Source organism: Bombina bombina, chromosome 2 (genome assembly GCF_027579735.1).
Source record: "Bombina bombina isolate aBomBom1 chromosome 2, aBomBom1.pri, whole genome shotgun sequence".
Taxonomy (NCBI): domain Eukaryota; kingdom Metazoa; phylum Chordata; class Amphibia; order Anura; family Bombinatoridae; genus Bombina; species Bombina bombina.
This window is the reverse complement of record NC_069500.1, coordinates 103919038-103944831: the sequence shown is the minus strand read 5'-3', so window position 1 is coordinate 103944831 and position 25794 is coordinate 103919038. Positions and strand designations below refer to the sequence as shown.

The 25794-nt window shown below is 37.5% G+C and overlaps 1 protein-coding gene across 1 annotated transcript in view; it reads right to left on the bottom strand.

The window, feature by feature from the left end:
* The window catches only part of SPEF2 (sperm flagellar 2), a 439169-nt gene that overhangs the window by 362405 nt on the left and 50970 nt on the right, over positions 1-25794 (bottom strand). The window contains exons 5-7 of the mRNA XM_053699669.1: positions 22317-22457; positions 21020-21096; positions 14675-14864 (exon numbers count right to left, since the gene is read on the bottom strand). Coding sequence (XP_053555644.1) covers positions 14675-14864; positions 21020-21096; positions 22317-22457 — 408 coding nt within the window. The remainder of the gene's footprint in view (positions 1-14674; positions 14865-21019; positions 21097-22316; positions 22458-25794) is intronic.

The following is a 25794-nucleotide window of genomic DNA, read 5'->3' as shown; positions in this document are numbered from 1 at the left end:
GCTGCTTGTGGCATTTGGGTCTTTTCTGAGCTATTCTTGAGAAAGTGCAACACACTAAGAAGGATCCGAACGCACACGTCTAATTTTAATACACTTATAAACAACATGAAGGAAAAAAGGTGCCTAAATGGTGTGATAAATATAACCAAGGATCACAATACAGAGTATGACATACTCATCTTAATGTGAGCTTCATTTCCACAGATATTCTAATGACTCAGTAGAAACTCATCTTTGTTTAGGGTAGAATCCATCTGCTACCTCAACCCCTTTGAACCCGCACACCCGCCTATGATCGTTTGAGAATCATTTCGGACACTAAGCCTGAGAGCCATAAGTCTGCTGGCCGACTTCTAACTGTCTAGTCTGCTCCCCCTGCACTGTTGAAGTGCTCGGAAATTTGTCAGTACGTTTCTAGCCTTGTTGTACCGTAATCCTTGGTTGAAGTTATCACACCATTTGGGCGCCCGTTTTCCTTCTCATTGTTTTTCAGTTCAGGACTCATGTTTGCACAGGAGTTCGTTTAAAGAAGAAGCAACCACCCACTCTTTCTAATCATCACTTGGTTATTTAAGTGGACTTTTTATTGTATCACATTATATCAGATCGTATATTTAGGTCTGTCATATGGTATTTAAATGCTGTTTTATATATTGTTTTAGTCTCGCTATTGTTTGGCGCATCCAGCATTTATGTATTATTTAATACACTTATGACTGCACAGAAATGAATAAAAAAGTGCACTCATGCACCCAGATCACCATATACAAGGCCACCATAAAAGAAAATTGTGCTATAATGTTACACCAAACTCTAAATATTTCTAATTGTTAACATTTTTATATTACTGGGATCAATATAAAATATATGTTCTCTTAGCATGTTATAGAACCTGAGCAATAAAAATAAATGCACCATGTTTATCCCAACAGCTCTACTTTTTCACACTGCATTATCAGTCTGTAAATTTTTTAGATACTTATTTTTAACAGATTACAGGTAATTTGTATTGTGACATGAGTAAGGACATTATAATACACTCTGCATGTGATGAAATACTGCCATCTAGTGCTAAATCAGCAAAACCTTTTTGTATCAAAATTACAAAAACTTCAACGTATCGAACAGTAACATCCAATCCTTCAACTAGTTAAAAATTCCTACCTCCCTATAAGGAAAAGGGGGGATAAAAAGGTGATAAGTATAATAAGCAATCAAAAGAATTTCATAGAAAAACAGGTCGCATTAAAATCTGCTGTAGCTATTCTGTACCATCTTGACAATATGTTCATTCAGATTCGAAAATGAGAATAACATTTTTTTATATTTTCTGTATTTGTCCATAAAAGATAAAAAAATGGTCTTTTAAAAACAACAACAAAATGACTGAATGTGACATAAAATATAATTTATTCAATTATACAGTTAAAACAATGGCCTCTAGTTATCAAGCCGTCAACCTCAAATACGCTGGAATTCCGCAGCGTATTTGTGGCGAGGCTGATTCGCCTAAGTTATCAAGCCCTACACACCGGTAAAAGTAGAATTTTGTGACGTAAGCTTCGATCCGCCGGACTCAGTCTGACAAAGATTGATGCTTACGTCACTCCAGATGTTCCGAACGCAAGTTCGGCACAATCTGACTACTTTTGGTAGTTATCAAACTACTACCAGGTATGCTCGCCACTATTCCGGGCCAGCGTACCTGGATTTCAATCCGCCGCCCTGGAGGCAGCGGATCCCATAGGAATCAATGGGAGTCTGACCATAGCGAAAGCTCATGTTCACTGCTGCCCGATTTCCCATTGATTTCTATGGGAGATGTCTGCACCTAACACCCTAACAAGTACCCCGAGTCTAAACACCCGTAATCTGCCCCCCCTACACCGCCGCAACTAAATAAAGTGTTTAACCCCTAAACCGCCGCTCCCGGAGCCCACCGTCACCTACATTATACTTATTAACCCCTAATCTGCCCCCCCTACACCGCCGCAACTAAATAAAGTTATTACCCCCTAAACCGCCGCTCCCGGACCCCTCCGCCAACTACATAATACCTATTAACCCCTATCCTGCCCCCCCTATACCGCCGCCACCTATAATAAATTTATTAACCCCTATCCTGCGGATCAGTACCCCGCCACAACTAAATAAATTGTTTAACCCCCTAAACCGCCGCCCGGACCCCGCCGCCACCTATATTAAACTTAGTAACCCCTAATCTGCCCCCCTACACCGTTGCCACCTATAATAAGTTTATTAACCCCTATCCTGCCCCCCCTATACCGCCACCATCTATATTAAACTAATTAACCCCTAAACCTAAGTCTAACACTAACCCCTAACACTCCCCTAACTTAAATATTATTTTAATAAATCTAAATAAAAATTACTCTTATTAACTAAATTAATCCTATTTAAAACTATATACTTACCTATAAAATAAATCCTAATATAGCTACAATATAACTAATAATGATATTGTAGCTATTTTTGGATTTATTTTTATTTTACAGGCAAATTTAAATTTATTTTAACTAGGTACAATAGCTATTAAATAGTTATTAACTATTTAATAGCTACCTAGATAAAATAAAGACAAATTTACCTGTAAAATAAAAACTAACCTAAGTTACAATTACACCTAACACTACACTATCATTAAATAAACTATTCCTATTTAAAACTAAATACTTACCTGTAAAATAAACCCTAAGATAGCTACAATGTAATTAATAATTACATTGTAGCTATTTTAGGATTTATATTTATTTTACAGGCAACTTTGTATTTATTTTAACTAGGTACAATAGTTATTAAATAGTTATTAACTATTTAATAACTACCTAGCTAAAAGAAATACAAAATTACCTGTAAAATAAATCCTAACCTAAGTTACAATTAAACCTAACACTACACTATCATTAAATTAATTAAATAAATTAATAGCCAATACCTACAAATAAATACAATTAAATAAACTAAACTAAATTACAGAAAATAAAAAAATATTACAAGAATTTTAAACTAATTACACCTAATCTAAGCCCCTAATAAAATAAAAAAATAAAAAATAATAAAAGTCCCTACCCTATTCTACATTAAAAAGTAATCAGCTCTTTTACCAGCCCTTAAAAGGGCTTTTTGCGGGGCATGCCCCAAAGTAATCAGCTCTTTTGCCTGTAAAAAAAAATACAACCCCCCCAACATTAAAACCCACCACCCACATACCCCTACTCTAACCCACCCAAACCCCCCTTAAATAAACCTAACACTACCCCCCTGAAGATCTCCCTACCTTGAGTCGTCTTCACCCCTGCCGGGCCGAAGTCTTCATCCGATGGGGCAGAAGAGGACATCCAGACCGGCAGAAGTCTTCATCCTATCCGGGCAGAAGAGGACATCCGGATCGGCAGACATCTTCATCCAAGCGGCATCTTCTTTCTTCATCCATCCGATGAGGAGCGGCTCCATCTTCAAGACATCCGGCGCGGAACATCCTTCTTCACCGACGACTACCTGACGAATGAAGGTTCCTTTAAGTGACGTCATCCAAGATGGCATTCCGCGAATTCCAATTGGCTGATAGGATTCTATCAGCCAATCGGAATTAAGGTAGGAAAAATCTGATTGGCTGATGCAATCAGCCAATCAGATTGAAGTTCAATCCGATTGGCTGATCCAATCAGCCAATCGGATTGAACTTCAATCTGATTGGCTGATTGCATCAGCCAATCATATTTTTCCTACCTTAATTCCGATTGGCTGGTAGAATCCTATCAGCCTATCGGAATTCGAGGGACGCCATCTTGGATGATGTCACTTAAAGGAACCTTCATTCATCGGGTAGTCATCTGTGAAGAAGGATGTTCCGTGCCGGAGGTCTTGAAGATGGAGCCGCTCCTCGTCGGATGGATGAAGATAGAAGATGCCGCTTGGATGAAGATGTCTGCCGGTCCGGATGTCCTCTTCTGCCCGGATAGGATGAAGACTTCTGCCGGTCTGGATGTCCTCTTCTGCCCCATCGGATGAAGACTTCGGCCCAGCTGGGTGAAGACGACTCAAGGTAGGGAGATCTTCAGGGGGTAGTGTTAGGTTTATTTAAGGGGGGTTTGGGTGGGTTAGAGTAGGGGTATGTGGGTGGTGGGTTTTAATGTTGGGGGGGTTGTATTTTTTTTTACAGGCAAAAGAGCTGATTACTTTGGGGCATGCCCCGCAAAAAGCCCTTTTAAGGGCTGGTAAAAGAGCCGATTACTTTTTAATGTAGAATAGGGTAGGGGCTTTTATTATTTTTTTTTTATTTTATTTTATTAGGGGGCTTAGATTAGGTGTAATTAGTTTAAAATTCTTGTAATATTTTTTTATTTTCTGTAATTTAGTGTTTGGTTTTTTTTGTAATTTAGTTTAGTTTATTTAATTGTATTTATTTGTAGGTATTGGCTAGTAATTTATTTAATTAATTTAATGATAGTGTAGTGTTAGGTTTAATTGTAACTTAGGTTAGGATTTATTTTACAGGTAATTTTGTATTTCTTTTAGCTAGGTAGTTATTAAATAGTTAATAACTATTTAATAACTATTGTACCTAGTTAAAATAAATACAAAGTTGCCTGTAAAATAAATATAAATCCTAAAATAGCTACAATGTAATTATTAATTACATTGTAGCTATCCAACGGCTAGATTTAGAGTTGGGCGGTAGCCGTGAAAACCAGCGTTAGAGGCTCCTAACGCTGGTTTTAGGCTACCTCCGGTATTTGGAGTCACTCAAAAAAGGGTCTAACGCTCACTTTTCAGCCGCGACTTTTCCATACCGCAGATCCCCTTACGTCAATTGCGTATCCTATCTTTTCAATGGGATTTTTCTAACTCCGGTATTTAGAGTCGTGTCTGAAGTGAGCGTTAGAATTCTAACGACAAAACTCCAGCCGCAGAAAAAAGTCAGTAGTTAAGAGCTTTCTGGGCTAACGCCGGTTCATAAAGCTCTTAACTACTGTACTCTAAAGTACACTAACACCCATAAACTACCTATGTACCCCTAAACCGAGGCCCCCCCCACATCGCCGCAACTCGATTAAATTTTTTTAACCCCTAATCTGCCAACCACCACCTACGTTATCCTTATGTACCCCTAATCTGCTGCCCCTAACACCGCCGACCCCTATATTATATTTATTAACCCCTAATCTGCCCCCCACAACGTCGCCGCCAGCTACCTACACTTATTAACCCCTAATCTGCCGTCCGCATGCCGCCGCCAGCTACATTATCCCTATGTACCCCTAATCTGCTGCCCTAACATCACCGACCCCTATATTATATTTATTAACCCCTAACCTGCCCTCCCTAACATCGCCGACACCTAACTTCAATTATTAACCCCTAATCTGCCGACCGAATCTCGCCGCTATTCTAATAAATGTATTAACCCCTAAAGCTAAGTCTAACCCTAACACTAACACCCCCTAAATTAAATATAATTTTAATCTAACGAAAATAATTAACTCTTATTAAATAAATTATTCCTATTTAAAGCTAAATATTTACCTGTAAAATAAATCCTAATATAGCTACAATATAAATTATAATTATATTATAGCTATTTTAGGATTAATATTTATTTTACAGGTAACTTTGTAATTATTTTAACCAGGTACAATAGCTATTAAATAGTTAAGAACTATTTAATAGTTACCTAGTTAAAATAATAACAAAATTACCTGTAAAATAAATCCTAACCTAAGTTACAATTAAACCTAACAATACACTATCAATAAATTAATTAAATACAATACCTACAATTACCTACAATTAAACCTAACACTACACTATCAATAAATAAATTAAATACAATACCTACAAATAACTACAATGAAATAAACTAACTAAAGTACAAAAAATAAAAAAAAACTAAGTTACAAAAAATAATAAAATATTTACAAACATAAGAAAAATATTACAACAATTTTAAACTAATTACACCTACTCTAAGCCCCCTAATAAAATAACAAAGCCCCCCAAAATAAAAAAATGCCCTACCCTATTCTAAATTACTAAAGTTCAAAGCTCTTTTACCTTACCAGCCCTGAACAGGGCCCTTTGCGGGGCATGCCCCAAGAAGTTCAGCTCTTTTGCCTGTAAAAAAAAACATACAATACCCCCCCCAACATTACAACCCACCACCCACATACCCCTAATCAAACCCAAACCCCCCTTAAATAAACCTAACACTAAGCCCCTGAAGATCATCCTACCTTGTCTTCACCTCACCGGGTATCACACCGATCCGTCCTGGCTCCGATATCTTCATCCAACCCAAGCGGGGGCTAGACATCCACTGAAGAAGTCCAGAATAGGGTCCAAAGCCTTCATCCTATCCGGGAAGAAGAGTAGATCCGGACCGGCAACCATCATCTTCCAAGCGGCATCTTCTATCTTCATCCGATGAGGACCGGCTCCATCCTGAAGACCTCCACCGCGGACCCATATTCATCCGGCGACGTCCAACTGAAGAATGACGGTTCCTTTAAGGGACGTCATTCAAGATGGCGTCCCTCGAATTCCGATTGGCTGATAGGATTCTATCAGCCAATCGGAATTAAGGTAGGAATATTCTGATTGGCTGATGGAATCAGCCAATCAGAATCAAGATCAATCCGATTGGCTGATCCGATCAGCCAATCAGATTGAGCTCGCATTCTATTGGCTGATCGGAACAGCCAATAGAATGCGAGCTCAATCTGATTGGCTGATTGGATCAGCCAATCGGATTGAACTTGATTCTGATTGGCTGATTCCATCAGCCAATCAGAATATTCCTACCTTAATTCCGATTGGCTGATAGAATCCTATCAGCCAATCGGAATTCGAGGGACGCCATCTTGGATGACGTCCCTTAAAGGAACCGTCATTCTTCAGTTGGACGTCGCCGGATGAAGATGGGTCCGCGGTGGAGGTCTTCAGGATGGAGTAGTTATTTGTAGGTATTGTATTTAATTTATTTATTGATAGTGTAGTGTTAGGTTTAATTGTAGGTAATTGTAGGTATTGTATTTAATTAATTTATTGATAGTGTAGTGTTAGGTTTAATTGTTACTTAGGTTAGGATTTATTTTACAGGTAATTTTGTTATTATTTTAACTAGGTAACTATTAAATAGTTCTTAACTATTTAATAGCTATTGTACCTGGTTAAAAGAATTACAAAGTTACCTGTAAAATAAATATTAATCCTAAAATAGCTATAATATAATTATAATTTATATTGTAGCTATATTAGGATTTATTTTACAGGTAAGTATTTAGCTTTAAATAGGAATAATTTATTTAATAAGAGATAATTAATTTTGTTAGATGTAAATTATATTTAATTTAGGGGGGTGTTAGTGTTAGGGTTAGACTTAGCTTTAGGGGTTAATACATTTATTAGAATAGCGGTGAGCTCCAGTCGGCAGATTAGGGGTTAATAATTGAAGTTAGGTGTCGGCGATGTTAGGGAGGGCAGATTAGGGGTTAATACTATTTATTATAGGGTTAGTGAGGCGGATTAGGGGTTAATAAGTGTAGGCAGGTGGAAGCGACGTTGTGGGGGGCAGATTAGGGGTTAATAAATATAATATAGGGGTCGGCGGTGTTAGGGGCAGCAGATTAGGGGTTAATAATAATATGCAGGGGTCAGCGATAGCGGGGGCGGCAGATTAGGGGTTAATAAGTGTAAGGTTAGGGGTGTTTAGACTCGGGGTACATGTTAGAGTGTTAGGTGCAGACGTAGGAAGTGTTTCCGCATAGCAAACAATGGGGCTGCGTTAGGAGCTGAACGCGGCTTTTTTGCAGGTGTTAGGTTTTTTTTCAGCTCAAACAGCCCCATTGTTTCCTATGGGGGAATCGTGCACGAGCACGTTTTTGAGGCTGGCCGCTTGCGTAAGCAACTCTGGTATCGAGAGTTGAAGCTGCGTTAAATATGCTCTACGCTCCTTTTTTGGAGCCTAACACAGCCTTTATGTGGACTCTCAATATCAGAGTTATTTTTATGGTGCAGCCAGAAAAAAGCCGGCGTTAGCTTTTCGGGTCGTTACCGACAAAACTCCAAATCTAGCCGCAAGGGTTTATTTTACAGGTATTTAGTTTTAAATAGGAATAATTTATTTAATGATAGTGTAGTGTTAGGTGTAATTGTAACTTAGGTTAGTTTTTATTTTACAGGTAAATTTGTCTTTATTTTATCTAGGTAGCTATTAAATAGTTAATAACTATTTGATAGCTATTGTACCTAGTTAAAATAAATTTAAATTTGCCTGTAAAATAAAAATAAATCCTAAAATAGCTACAATATCATTATTAGTTATATTGTAGCTATATTAGGGTTTATTTTATAGGTAAGTATTTAGTTTTAAATAGGATTAATTTAGTTAATAAGAGTTATTTTTATTTAGATTTATTAAAATAATATTTAAGTTAGGGGGGTGTTAGGGTTAGTGTTAGACTTAGGTTTAGGGGTTAATTAGTTTAATATAGATGGCGGCGGTATAGGGGGGTAGGATAGCGGTTAATAAATTTATTATAGGTGGCGACGGTGTAGGGGGGCAGATTAGGGGATAATAAGTTTAATATGGTTGGCGGCGGGGTCCGGGAGCGGCTGTTTAGGGGTTAAACAATTTATTTAGTTGCAGCGGGGTACGGGATCCGCAGGAAGGGGTTAATAAATTTATTATAGGTGGCAGCGGTATAGGGGGCAGGATAGGGGTTAATAGGTATTATGTAGGTGGCGGAGGGGTCCGGGAGCGGCGGTTTAGGGGTTAATACATTTATTATAGTTGCGGCGGGGTCCGGGAGCGGCGGTTTAGGGGTTTATACATTTATTATAGTTGCGGCGGGGTCTAGGAGCGGCAGTTTAGGGGTTAATAACTTTATTTAGTTGCGGGGGGCTCCGGGGGCGGCGGTATAGGGGGTGGAACAGTATAGTATAGTGTGAGTGCTTAGTGACAGCTTATCAATAAAGCTGTAGAAAAGCCGAAGAGCACTGAGATCGGATGAGTGATAACTATCACAGTCTGCTGCTCATCGCCACGTACTTGGTGCACGGCTTTTTCACAGCTTTTTTGATAACTTTTGTGAACGTATTCAGGTCCGCGGCGGTGATGTGAGGCGAGCTTAGGCGAGCGTATTGGGGCCGGCGAAGGCAGGTACGTACGGAGCTTCATAACTAGAGGCCAATGAGCCTAATTTGCAGGCAGGAAAGGTATGAAATTGACAGCAATATTCTTCACAATACTTATCCCATTTAGAAAAATGAAATAAAATTACTTTTAAATACAGACATATAATTTAGTAGACATATTTGTTACTCTGCCAAACTACTCCTCCCCTCAAATTTTATTTTGATTTTAAGGAACACTTAAAGGGATACTAAACCTAATTTTTTTCTTTCATGATTCAGATAGAGCATGAGATTTTAAGCACCTTTCTAATTTACCCCTATTATCAATTTTTTTTTGTTCTCATGCTATCTTGATTTGAAAAAGCAGTACTGTAAGCTTTAGAGCCGGACCATTTTTTGTTCAGCACCTGGGTTGCACTTGCTGATTTGTGGCTAAATGTAGCAAACCAATCAGCAAGCTCTACCAAGGTACTGAACTAAAAATGGGCCGGCTCCTAACCTTTTATTACTGCTTTTTCAAATCAAGATAACATGAGAACAAAGAAAAATTGATAATAGGAGTAAATTATAAAGTTGCATAAAATTGCATGCTCTATCTGAATCATGAAAGAAAAAATGTGGGTTAGTATCCCTTTAAGTAAAAAATAAGCTTTCATGATCCAGATAGAGCGCACAATTTTAAATAACAATATAGCGTTACTGATTTAGTTACGTGGGGCTAGCAAGTGGATCTTCTTCCCACCTATGGGACTACCACATTATCAGCCCTCTCCAAACCATAAAGGAGTTGGGCTAAAAGAATCTAGGTGGTAACTCACCATAGAACAAGCTACTGAGCTATTCATTCCTGGTAGAGTGCTTCTCTTTATTTATGCATTTGTATTATGACCCTGGGAAGGTTTCCCTAAGGGTGATGGGCAAAACCAGACCTGGATTCCTTGCTCAATGTGCTTAGAGAAATATGGCTGCACCTTAATGAGGGAAGGCTGAAAAAACGATAATCTGGGGTTGCCAGGTTTCTTGTTCAGAGGGTGATTGCCTGGTATTTAGAGGCTAGACTGACCTTGTTAAGCTGCTCCCAGGTGGTAATGAGCTGTACCAGTAGAGCGCTCCTATTTATGTATGTATGTATGTATAATCTTATATTATCATTTTATAACTGATGCTAATTTCCTATTACTTGGTATCTATGCAATTGATTTGAAGACTCAATTTTAAGGGTTTGACAATACGATTCCCCCTGCAGCCCAGTTATTCACCCTTTGTTCTATAGTGTACTCTAATAGATTACTTATTATGACACCGGTTCATTTTCCTCTTAAAAGGTGTAAGTTTGTATCAGATGTTGTTTATGTATGTCTTTGCTACCTCAATAAAAATTATTTTGAAGAAAAAAAAAAAAAAAAAGGTGTAAGTTTGTATTGTTATTAAAAAAGATAATTTATTATTGAGGCAGACAACTATACAGTTGATTAGCTCCCTAATTTTTAATACTATGATGCTATTAAAGAAACAAAAAAGTGGGAAGTTCACCAATTATGAGACACCCCTAATATTATTAACAATATATATATATATATATATATATATATATATATATAGTCTATCACACTGATCTGACAAGCAGGTCTAAATGTTAAACAATTTGATTGATAAGAAAATAGGGGGGTGCTAACTGTCTGGTAATTACAAGAAAAAGAGAGAGAATAGGTGACAGTATGCTAGCACTCTTGCAAGTATCAATTAGATCCTATAACCAGCCCTCCTCTGGCTATACCCATGTGCCAGTGTCACTACTGTGTCTTTGTATAGAGCTGGGTGTTATTATACTGATGCAGATACCACTGACCCTATAACCAGCCTTTGTCTGGCTATACCCATGTGCCAGTGTCACTACTGTGTCTTTGTATAGTGCTGGGTGTTATTATACTGATGCAGATACCACTGATCCTATAACCAGCCCTCCTCTGGCTATACCCATGTGCCAGTGCCCTTACTGTGTCTTTGTATAGTGCATGGTGTTATTATACTGATGCAGATACCACTGATCCTATAAGCAGCCCTCTTCTGGCTATACCCATGTGCCTGTGTCACTACTGTGTCTTTGTATAGTGCATGGTGTTATTATACTGATGCAGATACCACTGATCCGCCTATAACCAGCCTTTGTCTAGCTATACCCATGTGCCAGTGTCACTACTGTGTCTTTGTATAGTGCATGGTGTTATTATACTGATGCAGATACCACTGACCCTATAACCAGCCTTTGTCTAGCTATACCCATGTGCCAGTGTCACTACTGTGTCATTATATAGTGCTGGGTGCTATTATACTGATGCAGATACCACTGATCCTATAACCAGCCCTCCTCTGGCTATACCCATGAGCCAGTGTCATTACTGTGTCATTATATAGTGCTGGGTGTTATTATTCTAATGCAGATACCACTGACCCTATACCCAACCCTCCTCTGGCTATACCCAAGTGCCAGTGTCACTACTGTGTCTTTGTATAGTGCTAGGTGTTATTATACTGATGCAGATACCACTGATCCTATAACCAGCCCTCTTCTGGCTATACCCATGTGCCAGTGTTACTACTGTGTCTTTGTATAGTGCTAGGTGTTATTATACTATTATACTGATGCAGATACCACTGATCCTATAACCAGCCTTTGTCTGGCTATACCCATGTGCCAGTGTCACTACTGTGTCATTATATAGTGCTGGGTGTTATTATACTGATGCAGATACCACTGATTCTATAACCAGCCCTCCCCTGGCTATACCCATGAGCCAGTGTCACTACTGTGTCATTATATAGCGCTGGGTGTTATTATTCTAATGCAGATACCACTGATCCTATACCCAACCCTCCTCTGGCTATACCCATGTGCCAGTGTCACTACTGTGTCTTTGTATAGTGCTGGATGTTATTATACTGATGCAGATACCACTGATCCTATAATCAGCCCTCCTCTGGCTATACCTATGAGCCAGTGTCACTACTGTGTCATTATATAGCGCTGGGTGTTATTATACTGATGCAGATACCACTGACCCTATAACCAGCCCTTGTCTGGCTATACCCATGTGCCAGTATCACTACTGTGTCTTTGTATAGTGCTGGGTGTTATTATACTGATGCAGATACCACTGACCCTATAACCAGCCCTCCTCTGGCTATACCCATGTACCATTGTCACTACTGTGTCATTATATAGTGCTGTGTGTTATTATACTGATGCAGATACACATCCAGTATTTCACACAGGCTTATTTATTCCATAACTTATCACCCAATATCGCAAACAGTCTCTTGACAAGCCACTATCTTTATTCACACTACATATTTTTTATTCCTATTATTTAATCAGAAAGAAAAGAAATACTAAGGTTGTGGCGGACACTGCAAGGGATAGTCACGGACACCAGTGTCCGTTTACGAAAACCTTGCCTATCCCTGCTTATGCTTGCCTTTAGCTTGCACCTGATAATTCTAGGTAGCCCTGCACCTGCCACTAGACTTCAAAGGGACATAAAACCCACAATTTGTATTTCATGATTTAGAAAGAACATGCAATTTTAATCTCATTTGCTTCATTCGTTTGATATCCTTTGCAGAAAAGCATATCTAGATAGGTTTAGTAGCTGCTGATTGGTGGCTCCACATAGATGCCTCGTGTGATTGGCTCACCCTTGTTCATTGCTATTTCATCAACAAAGGATATCTAAAGAATGAAGCAAATTAAATAATTAAATAATAGAAGTAAATTGGAATGTTGCTTAAAATTGTATTCTCTAACTGAACCATGAAAGAAAATTTTTGGGTGTAGTGTCCTTTTAAGGAGTAGTCTACTTCAGAATTGTTATTGTTTAAAAAGATAGATAATCTCTTTATTAACCATTCCCCAGTTTTGCATAACCCAAAACTTTTTACCTCTGTGATTACCTAAATAACACCACAGGAGTGAGCACAATGTTATTTACAAGGAACACATGAACTAGCACTGTCTAACTGTGAAAAACTGTCAAAATACCCTGAGATAAGAGGCAGCCTTTAAGGGCTTAGAAATTAGCATACAAGCCTACCTAGGTTTAGATTTCAACAAAAAATACCAAGCGAACAAAGCTAATTTCATGAAAAAAGTAAATTGGAAATTTGTTTAAAATTGCATGCCCTATCTGAATCCTGAAAGTTTAATTTTGACTTAACTGTCCCTTTAAAGGGATAGTAAAGTCAAAATTAAACTTTCATGATCTGTATACAGAATGCTATTTTAAACAACTTTCCAATTTACTTCTATTATTTAATTTGCTTAATTTTCTTGGTATCCTTTGCTGAAAAGCATACCTTGAAAGGCTCAGGAGCAGCAGTGCACTACTGGGAGCTAGCTGCTGATTGGTGGCTGCACATATATGCCTCTTACCATTGGTTCTCCCAATGTGTTCAGCTAGCTCCCAGTAGTGCATTGCTGCTTCTTCGACAAAAGATACCAAGAGAATGAAAGTAAAGTGATAACAGAAGTAAATTAAAAATTGTTTAAAACTGTATGCTATAGCTAAATAACGAAATGAACATTTTGGGTTTCATATACCTCTAAGTAGAGATATTGCTGCAGTGGTTAAACCTATAATGAATTATAAAAATGTAGAAGCTTATAAAATAACTAACTTATTAGAACATGTAATTATTATAATAAATTACTCATTTAAAATTCCAAATGTGAATGCAAATCCCTTCTTGCATTCCTTTAGTTTGAATGATCTACATCTCATTTTGGCAAACTGATTTTTGCATATTCTGCTGTAAGAAGGGTGTCATTATGAAGTAGGGAGGACAATGTAATACTTTGCAATTGTATAACATTTTGTCTTATTAATAAAGGTTACCTAAGCTATCCAAAGCACACATTAATTGCATAATTTAAAATAAATTGATTTAAAGGGACCGTCTAAACCTTAGTCATCTTAAAGTCTTACTTTAGATTAAGATGCAAATAGCCTCCTGCACCCTTTCTATATCATGCAACAGGATTGGTAAGAAAGTAGTTATAAAATTAATTTTTGTTTCTGGCCACTATGAAATGGCTGCCAAGCTCCACTCACTAATGACTTCACAATCTGGGCTGCATGTGGTGTCCAATCACAAAAGGCTCACAAGTTGAATTCAACAGACTGTCAAAGCTATTCAGCAGAGTGCCTAGATGTAGCTCAGAGTCTGATGACATCAGTGGGTGGAGCTTGGCAGCCATTTCAAAGTGGCCAGAAACAATATTCAATTTAAAATAAATGTTTACCATTCCTACTGCATGATATAGAAAGGGTACAGGAGGACACTTGCAGCTTAATCTTAGGTAAGACTTTAAGATGACTAAGGTGTAGACTGTCCCTTTAATGATAACTTGTGCAACAAACATTGAAAATGTAATATTATCTCATTTTAGCTTAATATTAGCTTAATTTACCTAGGGTGCTGTTCCTGTTAAATACATCATGGAGATAACACAGATTCTTACCTCTTGTGCCTCATGAGTAACCAGCTGTTCCATTAGAATTTTACGTCTTCTTTTTTCCCGTTGCTCTCGTGCTGTGTTATCTTCTTCCAAACGTTTCTGTATTTTTCTGATGTAATCATCAGTAGGTTCCATCTTTAAAACAGCGGTGCCCACGTTAACTGTCGATCGTAACCTCTGTAAAGTTGGACTCCTACAAAATGGTTTAGTTATTCATTCAATAAAGTGATGTAGGAAAATACTAGTATGTTGATTGCATAGGATTTTTATTTAGCCTATGGAAAATATATGCATAAAGTACTAAAAAGTACAGCTTAACAATTTTCTGAGTAAGATTTTAAAGTAATCAGGAACAAAAACATGAAATACAACGCTTTTGGATTCCTAAACCTTGTTAGCGATTTACCATTTGTGTCTCCCATTGAAATCAATGGGAAGGGCTAAATGAACATTGACCAAAACTTTGATTCAAAAAAAGGAGTCGTTATGGCATAAGAGCAGACAAATTAGTGTGAAAGTATACTCAGAGCCAAATCCTTATACATAATTTGCATGCGTAAAAACATAAATTATGCTTACCTGATAATTTCCTTTTCTTCCGTGGGAAAGAGTTCACAGCCGCATTCATTACTTATGGGAAGCGTTCTTTGTGAAACGCGCGTTAGGGGTCCGACAGGAGCAGCTTTGTCTCTCCTTGTTGTTTATTTTAACTGCTTACCATGGTTAAAAACTAGCTAACCAATACACCATTACTATATATATCAGCCTTCTAGTTACATCTTAAATATAATTATAAGCTTAATTTAGCCCTCGGATTGTAAGGGCTTAGTTTATCTAACTTTATCGCTAACTGTCGGCTGATAGTCATTATTTGTAAGTACTTTAGCAGTAAATTTACATTCTAGACTAACCTGGATCAAGTGTTTTTAAAATTTAGCTTAAGCTATTGTGAGATTGATTATTCCTGGTTGTGATTGAGATTTTTCTAATAAAGATAACTATGTATGAATGTGATGGAACTACAATGGAATAATATCTTTCTACTGATTCCTATCAGTTCGCATTGAGTTAACAGATATATCATATTGTGGAGCTAATCCTTCTATACTTAATTGTATACTTTTTTTACAATTAGTTAAGCTAGTTGTCATGTTCTGTTTGTTTAGTCTCCACGACAGGTAATAATATTAGTGGTATTCTAAAGTTACAAATTTATTATACAAGCACAGTCATACCAAGATATTACCTCCCATTATATAACTCCGCTACCCCTGATTCCCTCTTTTTTGTGTCCTAAAGGAATACAGACCTCCCAGAACCCAACAAAAGGGCCAAGACTGAGAGCAACCACTCGAGCCCCCTTAAAGGGACATTAAACCCAAATTTTCTATTTCATGATTCAAATAGAGAATACAATTTTAAACAACTTTCTAATATACTTCTGTTATCTAATTTGCTTCTTTCTCTTGATATTCCTTCCTGAAAAGCATATGTAGATAGGCTCAGTAGATTCTGATTGGTGGCTGCACATATTTGCCTCATGTGATTGGCTCACCCATGTGCATTGCTATTTCTTTAACAAAGGATATCTAAATATTGAAGCAAATTAGATAATAGAAGTAAATTGGAATTTTGTTTAAAATTCTATTCTCTGTCTGAATCATGAAAGAAAAATGTTGGGTTTAATGTCCCTTTAACACAAGCAGCAAGGCGACCAACAAGCCCAACCCATGCGCCGTGACAAAGTCTGCAGAAGGCAGAGACAAAGGGGAAAAAGAGGTCAAATCGAGCTAGAGCTAGTCCTAGACACGAAAAAGGAATAAGAAAAGGGAACCCCTTAACAAAAAGGCCCAGAGAACATCCTCCACAAAGGTATCAAACCGAAAATACCCCAGACTCCCTAAAAGGGAGACAATAGGACCCATCCTGACCCAACCCCAAATCCCAGGAGCATAACGGGGACATAAAGATAGGATAAAGAGCTAGACTGCCAGAACCATAGACTCTCCGCCGAGATCCACGCCGGAATCATAAAGGAGGAAACCAGGCTTCCATAAGTCAGCGCCCAAGGCTATCTCAACGAGGAAAAAGAAACTTGGATCAAAATCCAAGAAGGACACAAGAGATACTGCGAAAAACACCCGCAGCATGAGTCTATTAGGGGGAAAAAAACCTAATCTGTAGCCCCGAGGCACAGGACTCCAAGAACAGAGCCCAGCACAGGCCCAACCACCCAAGGGGTGATAAAGACGACCAGGGCACCAGTGACAACACCGGAGAAGTCAATCCAAAATCCCATCAGAGCCTAAAAAGCTCCCAGGGGCGGAGGAAGAGGACATTGGCCAACTCCGCATGACAGCCTAAACTACAAGATGGCAAAGAATCTAGTAGAACCATCAACAGCAACTCAAAAGGACATAACCGCTCCACATGGTAAGGACCACACCCCTCGGATCAGGGATGCGAAAGGACGTGGTGAGATACCACTGGTCCCGACGCCGGGTGCGGACTGACACGGGCCACAGCCCAAGCGTTTCTGACATCCAGACCCGAAGGTCCAGAAGAATAGTGTATTTTTTTTTTCTTATTTTTTTTTTGTGTGTATAAAATCAAATAACTGAACAAGAGGTTAACAAGTAACAGGTCGCACACAAAACTTCAGAATAAATCCGGAAACAACTTCCATAGAAGAACTTAAATCAAGCCATCCCAGAATTCCCATAGGGAAAACAGAAAGAAAAATAATCCGGACCGGATAAAAGAGAAACAAGGGCACCCGCAGGCATCCGCCCAGAAGGAACTATGTCTCCACAGGACCTGCCAAACGGAAACCGTAACCTCCAGAAAAAAAGACTGGGAAGACTCACAGTAGATTGACCGGGGAGAGACACATCCCCACTAGCCTATCTTGAAGAACCTTGCAGGGGAACAAACACCCCCGGGGGAATTAAATTATAGTGCCGTTGACGGACTGAACACCCGGAAAAGGCAGGCAGGCAGGCACACAACTGCAAGGAAACTTCAGGGTCCTGCAAGCGAATCAGTGCCATTAAAATATTAAATCGAAAATGTCCCGCCATCTCCAGGGGGGAAACAATCCACCCTGCGAGGAGGGGACATTAACATTGGGGCTAACCTCAAAAGTAAAATGAGTATGCGATTGGGAAGGCGCCTCCTGAGGAGCAGAGCCCCCAGAGGCCTATGGCTCAGAAGGCCAAGGGTCCCCGAGCCAGAGGGACCCGGCAAACTATCCAGGCACGAGAGACAAGATTGGCAGACTAGCGATAACAGGGACAAATTACGGTCCTCATCCGAGGACGACTCAGAATCGGATATAAAACTAGTCCCGGCATTGGAATCCCCCATGGCTTAAGACTGCACAAGATAAACAGAGATTGGGGGGGGGGGAAACGACTGGCACCTGACACCCACAATGGCTGGGGGCACTCACCACCTCCTATGACCAGACCTCAGTGGAGCAGACGCTTTCCTCCGTCACCACTTAGTCAGGAATATGGAAGGGGAAGAAGACCCACCCAAGCGTAAAAACGTGGCCGGTCACCAGATGCCCAGCAAAATCCCAAAAAGCGTGCCACTAAAGGGCGGCAAAACTAGGCGCACAGAAAAAGTTAAGCAAGCCTGAATAAAATAGCCATAACCCGAAGGTATAGTTCTAGGCCTTGTAAACCACAACCGAAAGAACAAGCCAATATGTGCCACATAGGCACATGTCTCGGCCGCAGAGCTCCTATGCACATACACAAGAAGGTTGAATCACATAAGAAACATGATAAACAAAAAACCCTTCCCTGTTTACTAATCCAGCCTAAGGAGGAATTATCCCATGATTCCCAGATTGGAGCAGAAGGTGCCTCAGCGAGGCCGATACTTAACTGTCATAATAATCACATTACAAATAACGGAATAAAATTAAACGATCTTACTGGAATCTACACCATGGAACAGGAACACGGCCCTTCAAGTGTGACGAATAGTAGCATCGCCTCCGTCATGGACTTGAGAGAAGACAGCATGTAGCGAAACGAAGTTCGGCAAAGCCAAGTGCTGAAATGGAGCTGTGAATATGAGTCGGGATGGTGTCGCAGGGGAAGCTCCCACTGCATCTCCGGACTGTCACTTTCGTCCAGGCCCTCCACGAGAGACTGACAGGACCACTTAAAACTCCCGTCCCATGTCGAAGGGTAGCACCCTCCATAAGAGACATATGAAAAATAAATAAAAGTAAAAATTTTTTAAAAGAAAACTTCTGACACATCTCTACCAACCTCCTGGGACGAAAGGTAAAGAATGACTGGGGGATAGGGGAAGTGGGAAGAGTATTTATGCCTTTGACTGGTGGGTCTTTGCCTCCTCCTGGTGGCCAGGTTCTTATTTCCCATAAGTAATGAATGCAGCTGTGGACTCTTTCCCATTCGGAAGAAAATGAAAGTTTGCAATCCAAATCCATCCTGAGAAGGCTTAAAGTGATGATAAATCCTAACATTTGTGAAACACTAGGATTTTCCTTTGGAACAAATAAAAGGGGAATTTCGGTCATGGGGGTCTGTTTATCAAACCCTGGGTGGACATGATTCGCAATAGCTATAGCGAATCATGTCTGTCCTGCATCGTTAAATGCCGACAGCATACGCAGGGGGTGTCAATGATCCCGATCGTATCTGATCGGGATGATTGCAGTCCGCTGCCTCTTAACTACAGTTTCCAGCGAGCCAGAAACTATGCGGCGAGATAGCAGCAGGCGCTGCTTGGTAAATCTTCCCCAAGAAGTATAAAATACTTCATGCTGAAAGTTCCTTCATTTGTTCGCAGCGTTCGCAGCACTGAGCTTCTCCTATTTTTTCCACAGGTAAATCCTAGCGTTTCACAAATGCTAGGATTTACCATCACTTTAAGCAATCTAAATGCCATTTGTATATAGTTATAATAGCTATACTGGACATATTTGCAAATGAATTATATTTGTTAACTTTTCATATTTTTAAAAGTATTTTTTAATGTTTTATATCATTGTTTGAAAAAAATACTTTTCTCGTTTTGGTGACGTTTTCATAAACCAAGAAGAGCAGGTCTCATACTGTATATTGTAAAACCACTAAGTTTTGAGGTTTTAAACATGGTCCAAAGCTGCAGAACTCAATGCACAGACCACGATTTCAAAACCAAAATGTATAGACTGTGATGTCAAAACCTCACTCTAACTGTACAGAACAGGGTTTCTCTCCTATAATTGTGGCAAATACTTAAATCCTAATTAATACTTTGTGATTGCGAAGAGAAACCTCGTTCCTAAAGACAAGAATACTCTACTTTACAATTCCAAAAATTTGAGTAAAGAAAGATTTACTGTAAAAATGGGTTTGCTAAATTGCATTTCTCGATGTTGCAGTTGTGATTTCTTGCAGTAAATTAACATTCTAGATGAAAGTGAACATTTTCTAAACAATAGTTTTCTGCAACTGTCTTTCATTAGTCAAACATCACCCACCTCTTGCCAATTTTTCAGTTAAATTACAAGAAGAGTTAAATCCGGAAAAGGCTTCAAATTTACAATTTGACAGTAGTGTTTCAAAAATCTCCTTGTCAATGTATTGATTCCAATGTCAAACAATAAGTATATAACCCTGACCCATTAAAAAACAATTAAAAATTTAGATTACAATCTTTAATATTTAAGTATTGAATGTCCTTACTAGTTTTAGTCTTCTCTAAAGTCCTTATTTTCTGTTTAAAGGGACATTATACACTCGATTTTTCTTTTCATAAATGTTTTGTAGATTGTAGATGTATAGTTTTGCTTATTTTGAAATAACATTGTTCTGATTTTCAGACTCCTAACCAAGCCCCAAAGTTTTAGGAGAATACCGACGTATACCTACTCCAGCTTGCTTCTGTTTGAGTAAAGGGTCTTTTCATATGCAAAGGAAGGGGGAGGGCCTGCTTTTTCCAACTTGCAGTGGGTGTTCTAGCTATCGTTTTAACAGAGCTAAACTGGGAGCTTCTAAATAAGTTTTAAACGGTTTTATACTGGATTTTAAAATTAGGAATTGTGCATATTATTCTTTATAGTAGTGTCTATTACATGCAGTTATATGAAAATTGGTGTATACTGTCCCTTTTTAACTTTTTCACTGTTTTCAGAAATAATATTAAGAACAGCACTTAAAAGCACAGTAACCATATTTTGAGAGTGTGATGTTTGTTAAATGTGCAAAAACGGAGTTCAGTAGAGCGTTATTGCTGTCAAAGTAAACACATTTTTTCTTGACTTTAAAAGTAATCTGAAAAATACACATACAATAAATCTTACAAACTAACAAAGAGCTTCACCTGTTACTTGATAAATTACTGTTCGAACCATCCTTCCGCACTGTCTTTTCAAACCGTGTTATTTCTGTGTAAACATCCTATAAAATAATAACTTGTTAGTGATTTAGTGCACTGCTCATTTTTTTTCTGTATATTCAAGGGCCATTATGGTCGAAAAGTTACATGCTTTGCCAGAAGTAAACTTTTAACGCGCACGGTTTAGCACACGTATTAGAAGTTAACAGTAAAATGTGTTGGACTTCGGATATTGTGACTCCACTAACTTCTTCTCCCTATACACTTCAATGGATAGCGCAAACTAAAAAAAAACTAACACCTATTGCTCTCACGCCATCCCGACTATGTGCACTTTACCAGACACAAATTATGAATATTTTACAATCCAATGTTCTTTACATAGAAGAAAATATTCTATTTATTTTTAATATATATATATATATATATATATATATATATAAAAATACACATGTACACATACAGTGTGTGTAAATATATATATATATATACACATATATATTTAGACATGTACATGTATGTGTGTATGTTTTATTTATTTATATATATATATATATATATATATATATACATACACACACACACACATATATATATATATATATATATATATATATATATATATATATATATATATATATATATATATATATATATATATATAAAATATATATATACTGTATATATATTATAGTCCTTTTCAGGAAACACCTTGTCATATTCCATATACCTCTGAACCTTTATGACTTTTTAAAATGTATATATATATGTTTTATTAAATAGTGTATATATGAGTGTACATTTATATTTAAATGTATTATGTTTAGTGCCCTAACTCTTCACGCAAGTTCTTTAGTCATGCTAACCAGACGAGTTTCTGCTCAGAACCAGCAGTCTGTTGCGGGACTTGAGCAGTACTTTTATTAGGTGCAGGGCCACAAGTCTTAACAACATGCTCTATCGAGTAAGAGCATATATTTTTTTAACTATAATGGCCCATTAATATAGAAAACAAACAAAATGTACGGATTAATAACTGCTATTTGTATAAGCTAATGGCTGTATGTGAAAGTCATCTTAGACGAGATACAGAGTTTTCATAACCACAAAAAATCTCGTCAAAGATTTGTGATTTGGAGTGCACTGTACTTTTTTTTAACATTTTTTTCTTCATGTATCATCTAACAAACAATCTGACTTTTTTTTAGGACTAATAACCCTATCTATATAAAACTTTAGTCAAAAGCAAAAATAAATATAAAATTCAAACTATGAAACCGACCTCTGCTTCTTTTTTCTTTTTTAGCATCTTTTGTGCTTCCATGGCCTTTAAAGTGCGGTTTGGCGGTGGTTTAGGAATCTGTACTATTGCTGCTTGAATTCGTGCCATTATTTCATTTTGTCTCCTTCTTGCTTGTCGAAGCTGATGAAAAACAAGAAATAGAAAACGGAATAAAAGTGATACAATAGTAGAACATTGATATAATCAATTTACAGTGAATAAGTGAATTAAATAAAATATGGCACCTCAAAGCGTTCTTTCAAAGAAATCTACCTTGTAACTTGACCTTGAGATACGATATGAACAAAATTCTCATTAATTTCTCTTTAATGATAACAGGCTTCACCCTAATATTTTCTCCCACTTTTTTTTCTAACACTCTAATTTGGATTAGGGAGACAATGGTTAGTATCACACATCATATCAGGAATAAAATGGAACCATTTTGAGGTGTCAACCTTCTTTAGCGGTAGCTGAAAATGACTTGAGCAACGTCATCTAGTTACAGCACATAATTTAAGTTGTTCAGAAATACTTTTTGTTCGCAAAAAATATCTACTATTAAATGGACAAAAACAAATGGATTAAAAAAGCTATTTAGTGAAACAGTCAACAGTATCCAATTGTACATTGTTCATAAAAACTGAAATAAAGAGAAATTATTATTTATATCTTTATTTTTTATCATTTTGAAACAAAACTAGATGCTAGGTCTCTTGATACCTGAGAAGTAAACTTTCTTTTTATGCTTCAAAGTATTATGCTGTCTTCACAGCATAATAGTAAACTGTAAAATTGATACTCTAAAGCTTTTCAGTTTGCCCAGCACCTCCTTGATCCTGCTCCTCAATCCTCTACTAGTAAATACATACTAATCAAACAAATCAAATCCCATTGTTCAAAATCAGAGATTAAAACTGCATTTAGGTTAATTTTTTTACTGTAAAGTAAGATTTTGAAGCAAATATTTAGTATTTTTTAAAAGCTTGTAATGGTTTTATTTATGTTAATATGCTTCCTTTTAAATGCAAATAGAAACATGCAGTTGTTTTCACTGCATTACCTTTTTAATCCATATATTTATGGCCCCCATTCCAATCCATTAGATTAGCTGTACAAATTAAATTAGTTTTTTTTCTTACAGCTCCCTTTTATAAGGCATTCCAAACCCTTTTAAATTCTGCCATTTAAATAAATTAGGCTACCTGAATTATGAACTCATTAGCACTGGAAATTCAGATTTTTCTCCATTCAGATTGGGTAACTCGTAGAGACATTCTACACAGAAGTATTAAAAAATGGCCAGTGTAAAAGTAAAACATGGTGGCTAAGAGATTCATGATTGATTGATGTATTAATTGACAAATTTTTATGATTGATAGATTTTTCACTCAGCCAATTCATTCATTGATTCACGTATTCTATTTTTGACGATGGCAAACAATAGCAGCAATATCCTAATTTGAATATTTGTCTGAAAATGAATGCACATCTAACAGCAATCATAAATAATTAGTATAATTGTTATATTTTAGTTATTTGTTTCATAGTTTAAAAGTATATTTTGAGAAATATTTATAATTTGTACAAAACTAAACCTCAACTAAGTTTATTTTACATTGAACTTCTCATATGCTAAACCTGAATCATTGAAGAAAAGGAATATGAATGTACTAGATATGCTGTTTAAAAGAGGCTAGGCTGTAGACCTACTGTAGATAAATCCAAAAAGCAAACACATTCTGATTCACTTTGCATGGTTATACTAATGGATTGGAATGACACCCTATGCTCTTATGACGTAGTAATAACTTAAAGGGACATTAAACCCAAACATTTTCTTTTGTGATTCATATACGGAATACAATTTTAAACAACTTTCAAATTTACTTCTAATATCTAATTTGTTTCATTCTCTTTGTTTTATTTGTTGAAGGAGCAGCAATGCACTACTGGTTTCTAGCTGAACACACAGGTGAGCCAATGACTATCAGTATATATATGCAGCCACCAATCAGCAACTAGAACCTAGGTTTTTGCTGCGACTGAGCTTTCCTAGATAAACCTTTTAGCAAAGGATAATAAGAGAAGGAAGCAAATTAAATAATAGAAGTGAACTGGAAAGTTGTTTAAATTTGTATGCTCTGTCTGAATCATGAAAGAAAATGTTAGGGTTTCATGTCCCTTTAACACAAACCTTGTCTCTTGAACATTTTGTTAATGCAATGTATCCTAAACTCAACCTCCCGTTACTCTCACTTAACCTTTCACCTCCTCCTTGGCCTTCTTGGCAGATGTGTTTTCTTCTCTTACAGAAGCAAAACACTACAATAAGAAGCTGTAATGCTTTCTTCTATTGAGACTGACGGTTCACGCTGAGTTCCATCAGTCTCTGCACAATACTGGGTTCACAAGATCTGCAAGACCCTCCATGCTGTTTAGAGGCCAATAGAAAGCAGCTGAGTGTGTGCATTTAGAATCAACCAGCGGAGTGCTACAGCTTCTAACTGGCTTAGCGCTTAGCTTCTGGAAGAAGACAAAAACTGACTGCCAAGGACTAAATGTAAGGGAAGCGAGGGTAAAGGAGGGTTGATTTTAGGAAATAATTAATTTCATGATGTTTGTTTTTTATTTCAAGGGACCAGTTTTGTGTCCCTTTTAGCGGGATCTGAGAGCAATGTTAAGGAACCAGCTCACAACAAAGCTATATCAGATTTACTACTCACAAATGGTGATATACTGTCTGAGGTATCAGTGGGTGAGAACTTAGGGTCCTGTGATCAGTCAGTGAAGTTTAGTATTCGGGTAGAGGCAGCGTGTAACCACACAAAAACAAAACAGTTTTAGATTTCAGAATGGTTTATTTTCTTACATTAAAAATTCAAGGTATATGGAAATGTAAGAAAAAAACCTTCATTAAAAATAATCAAGATAACTGGATTAAACACATTTTTGAGCATGTAAGAACAACTTAAAAAGCCAATTTATTTAAATTAAATAAATAGAGCCTTCATATATTTGTCCTTTGTACTTTGAAATTTTAATTGGCTGGGTGATAGATGCCAGAGACCCTTTCTATCTTAAAGGGCCATGATACCCAAATGTTGAAACCCTTGAAAATGATGCAGCATAGCTGTAAAAAGCTAACTAGAAAATATCACTTGAACATCTTTATGTAAAAAAGAAAGATATTTTACCTCAGAAGTTCTTCAGTAGCCACATCCAATTGTAAAGGACTTCTAAGCAGCAAATCAGTGGGTCTGTCCCGGGACAGCTAAGGGAGTGAGCTTTCGTACACTCTCATCTTATTTCCCTATTGAGTTTAAGGAAGTTTACTATGAAATCTCATGAGAGTTAAGTGAAATCTCATGAGATCACAGTAAAAGAGTTCATGACCTCAGCACTGTTGATGCTGATTTACTGCTGTCCATTTCTTCTTTTTTTTTTTTTAACCTGCAGCTGGGCAGCAGCTGAAGTA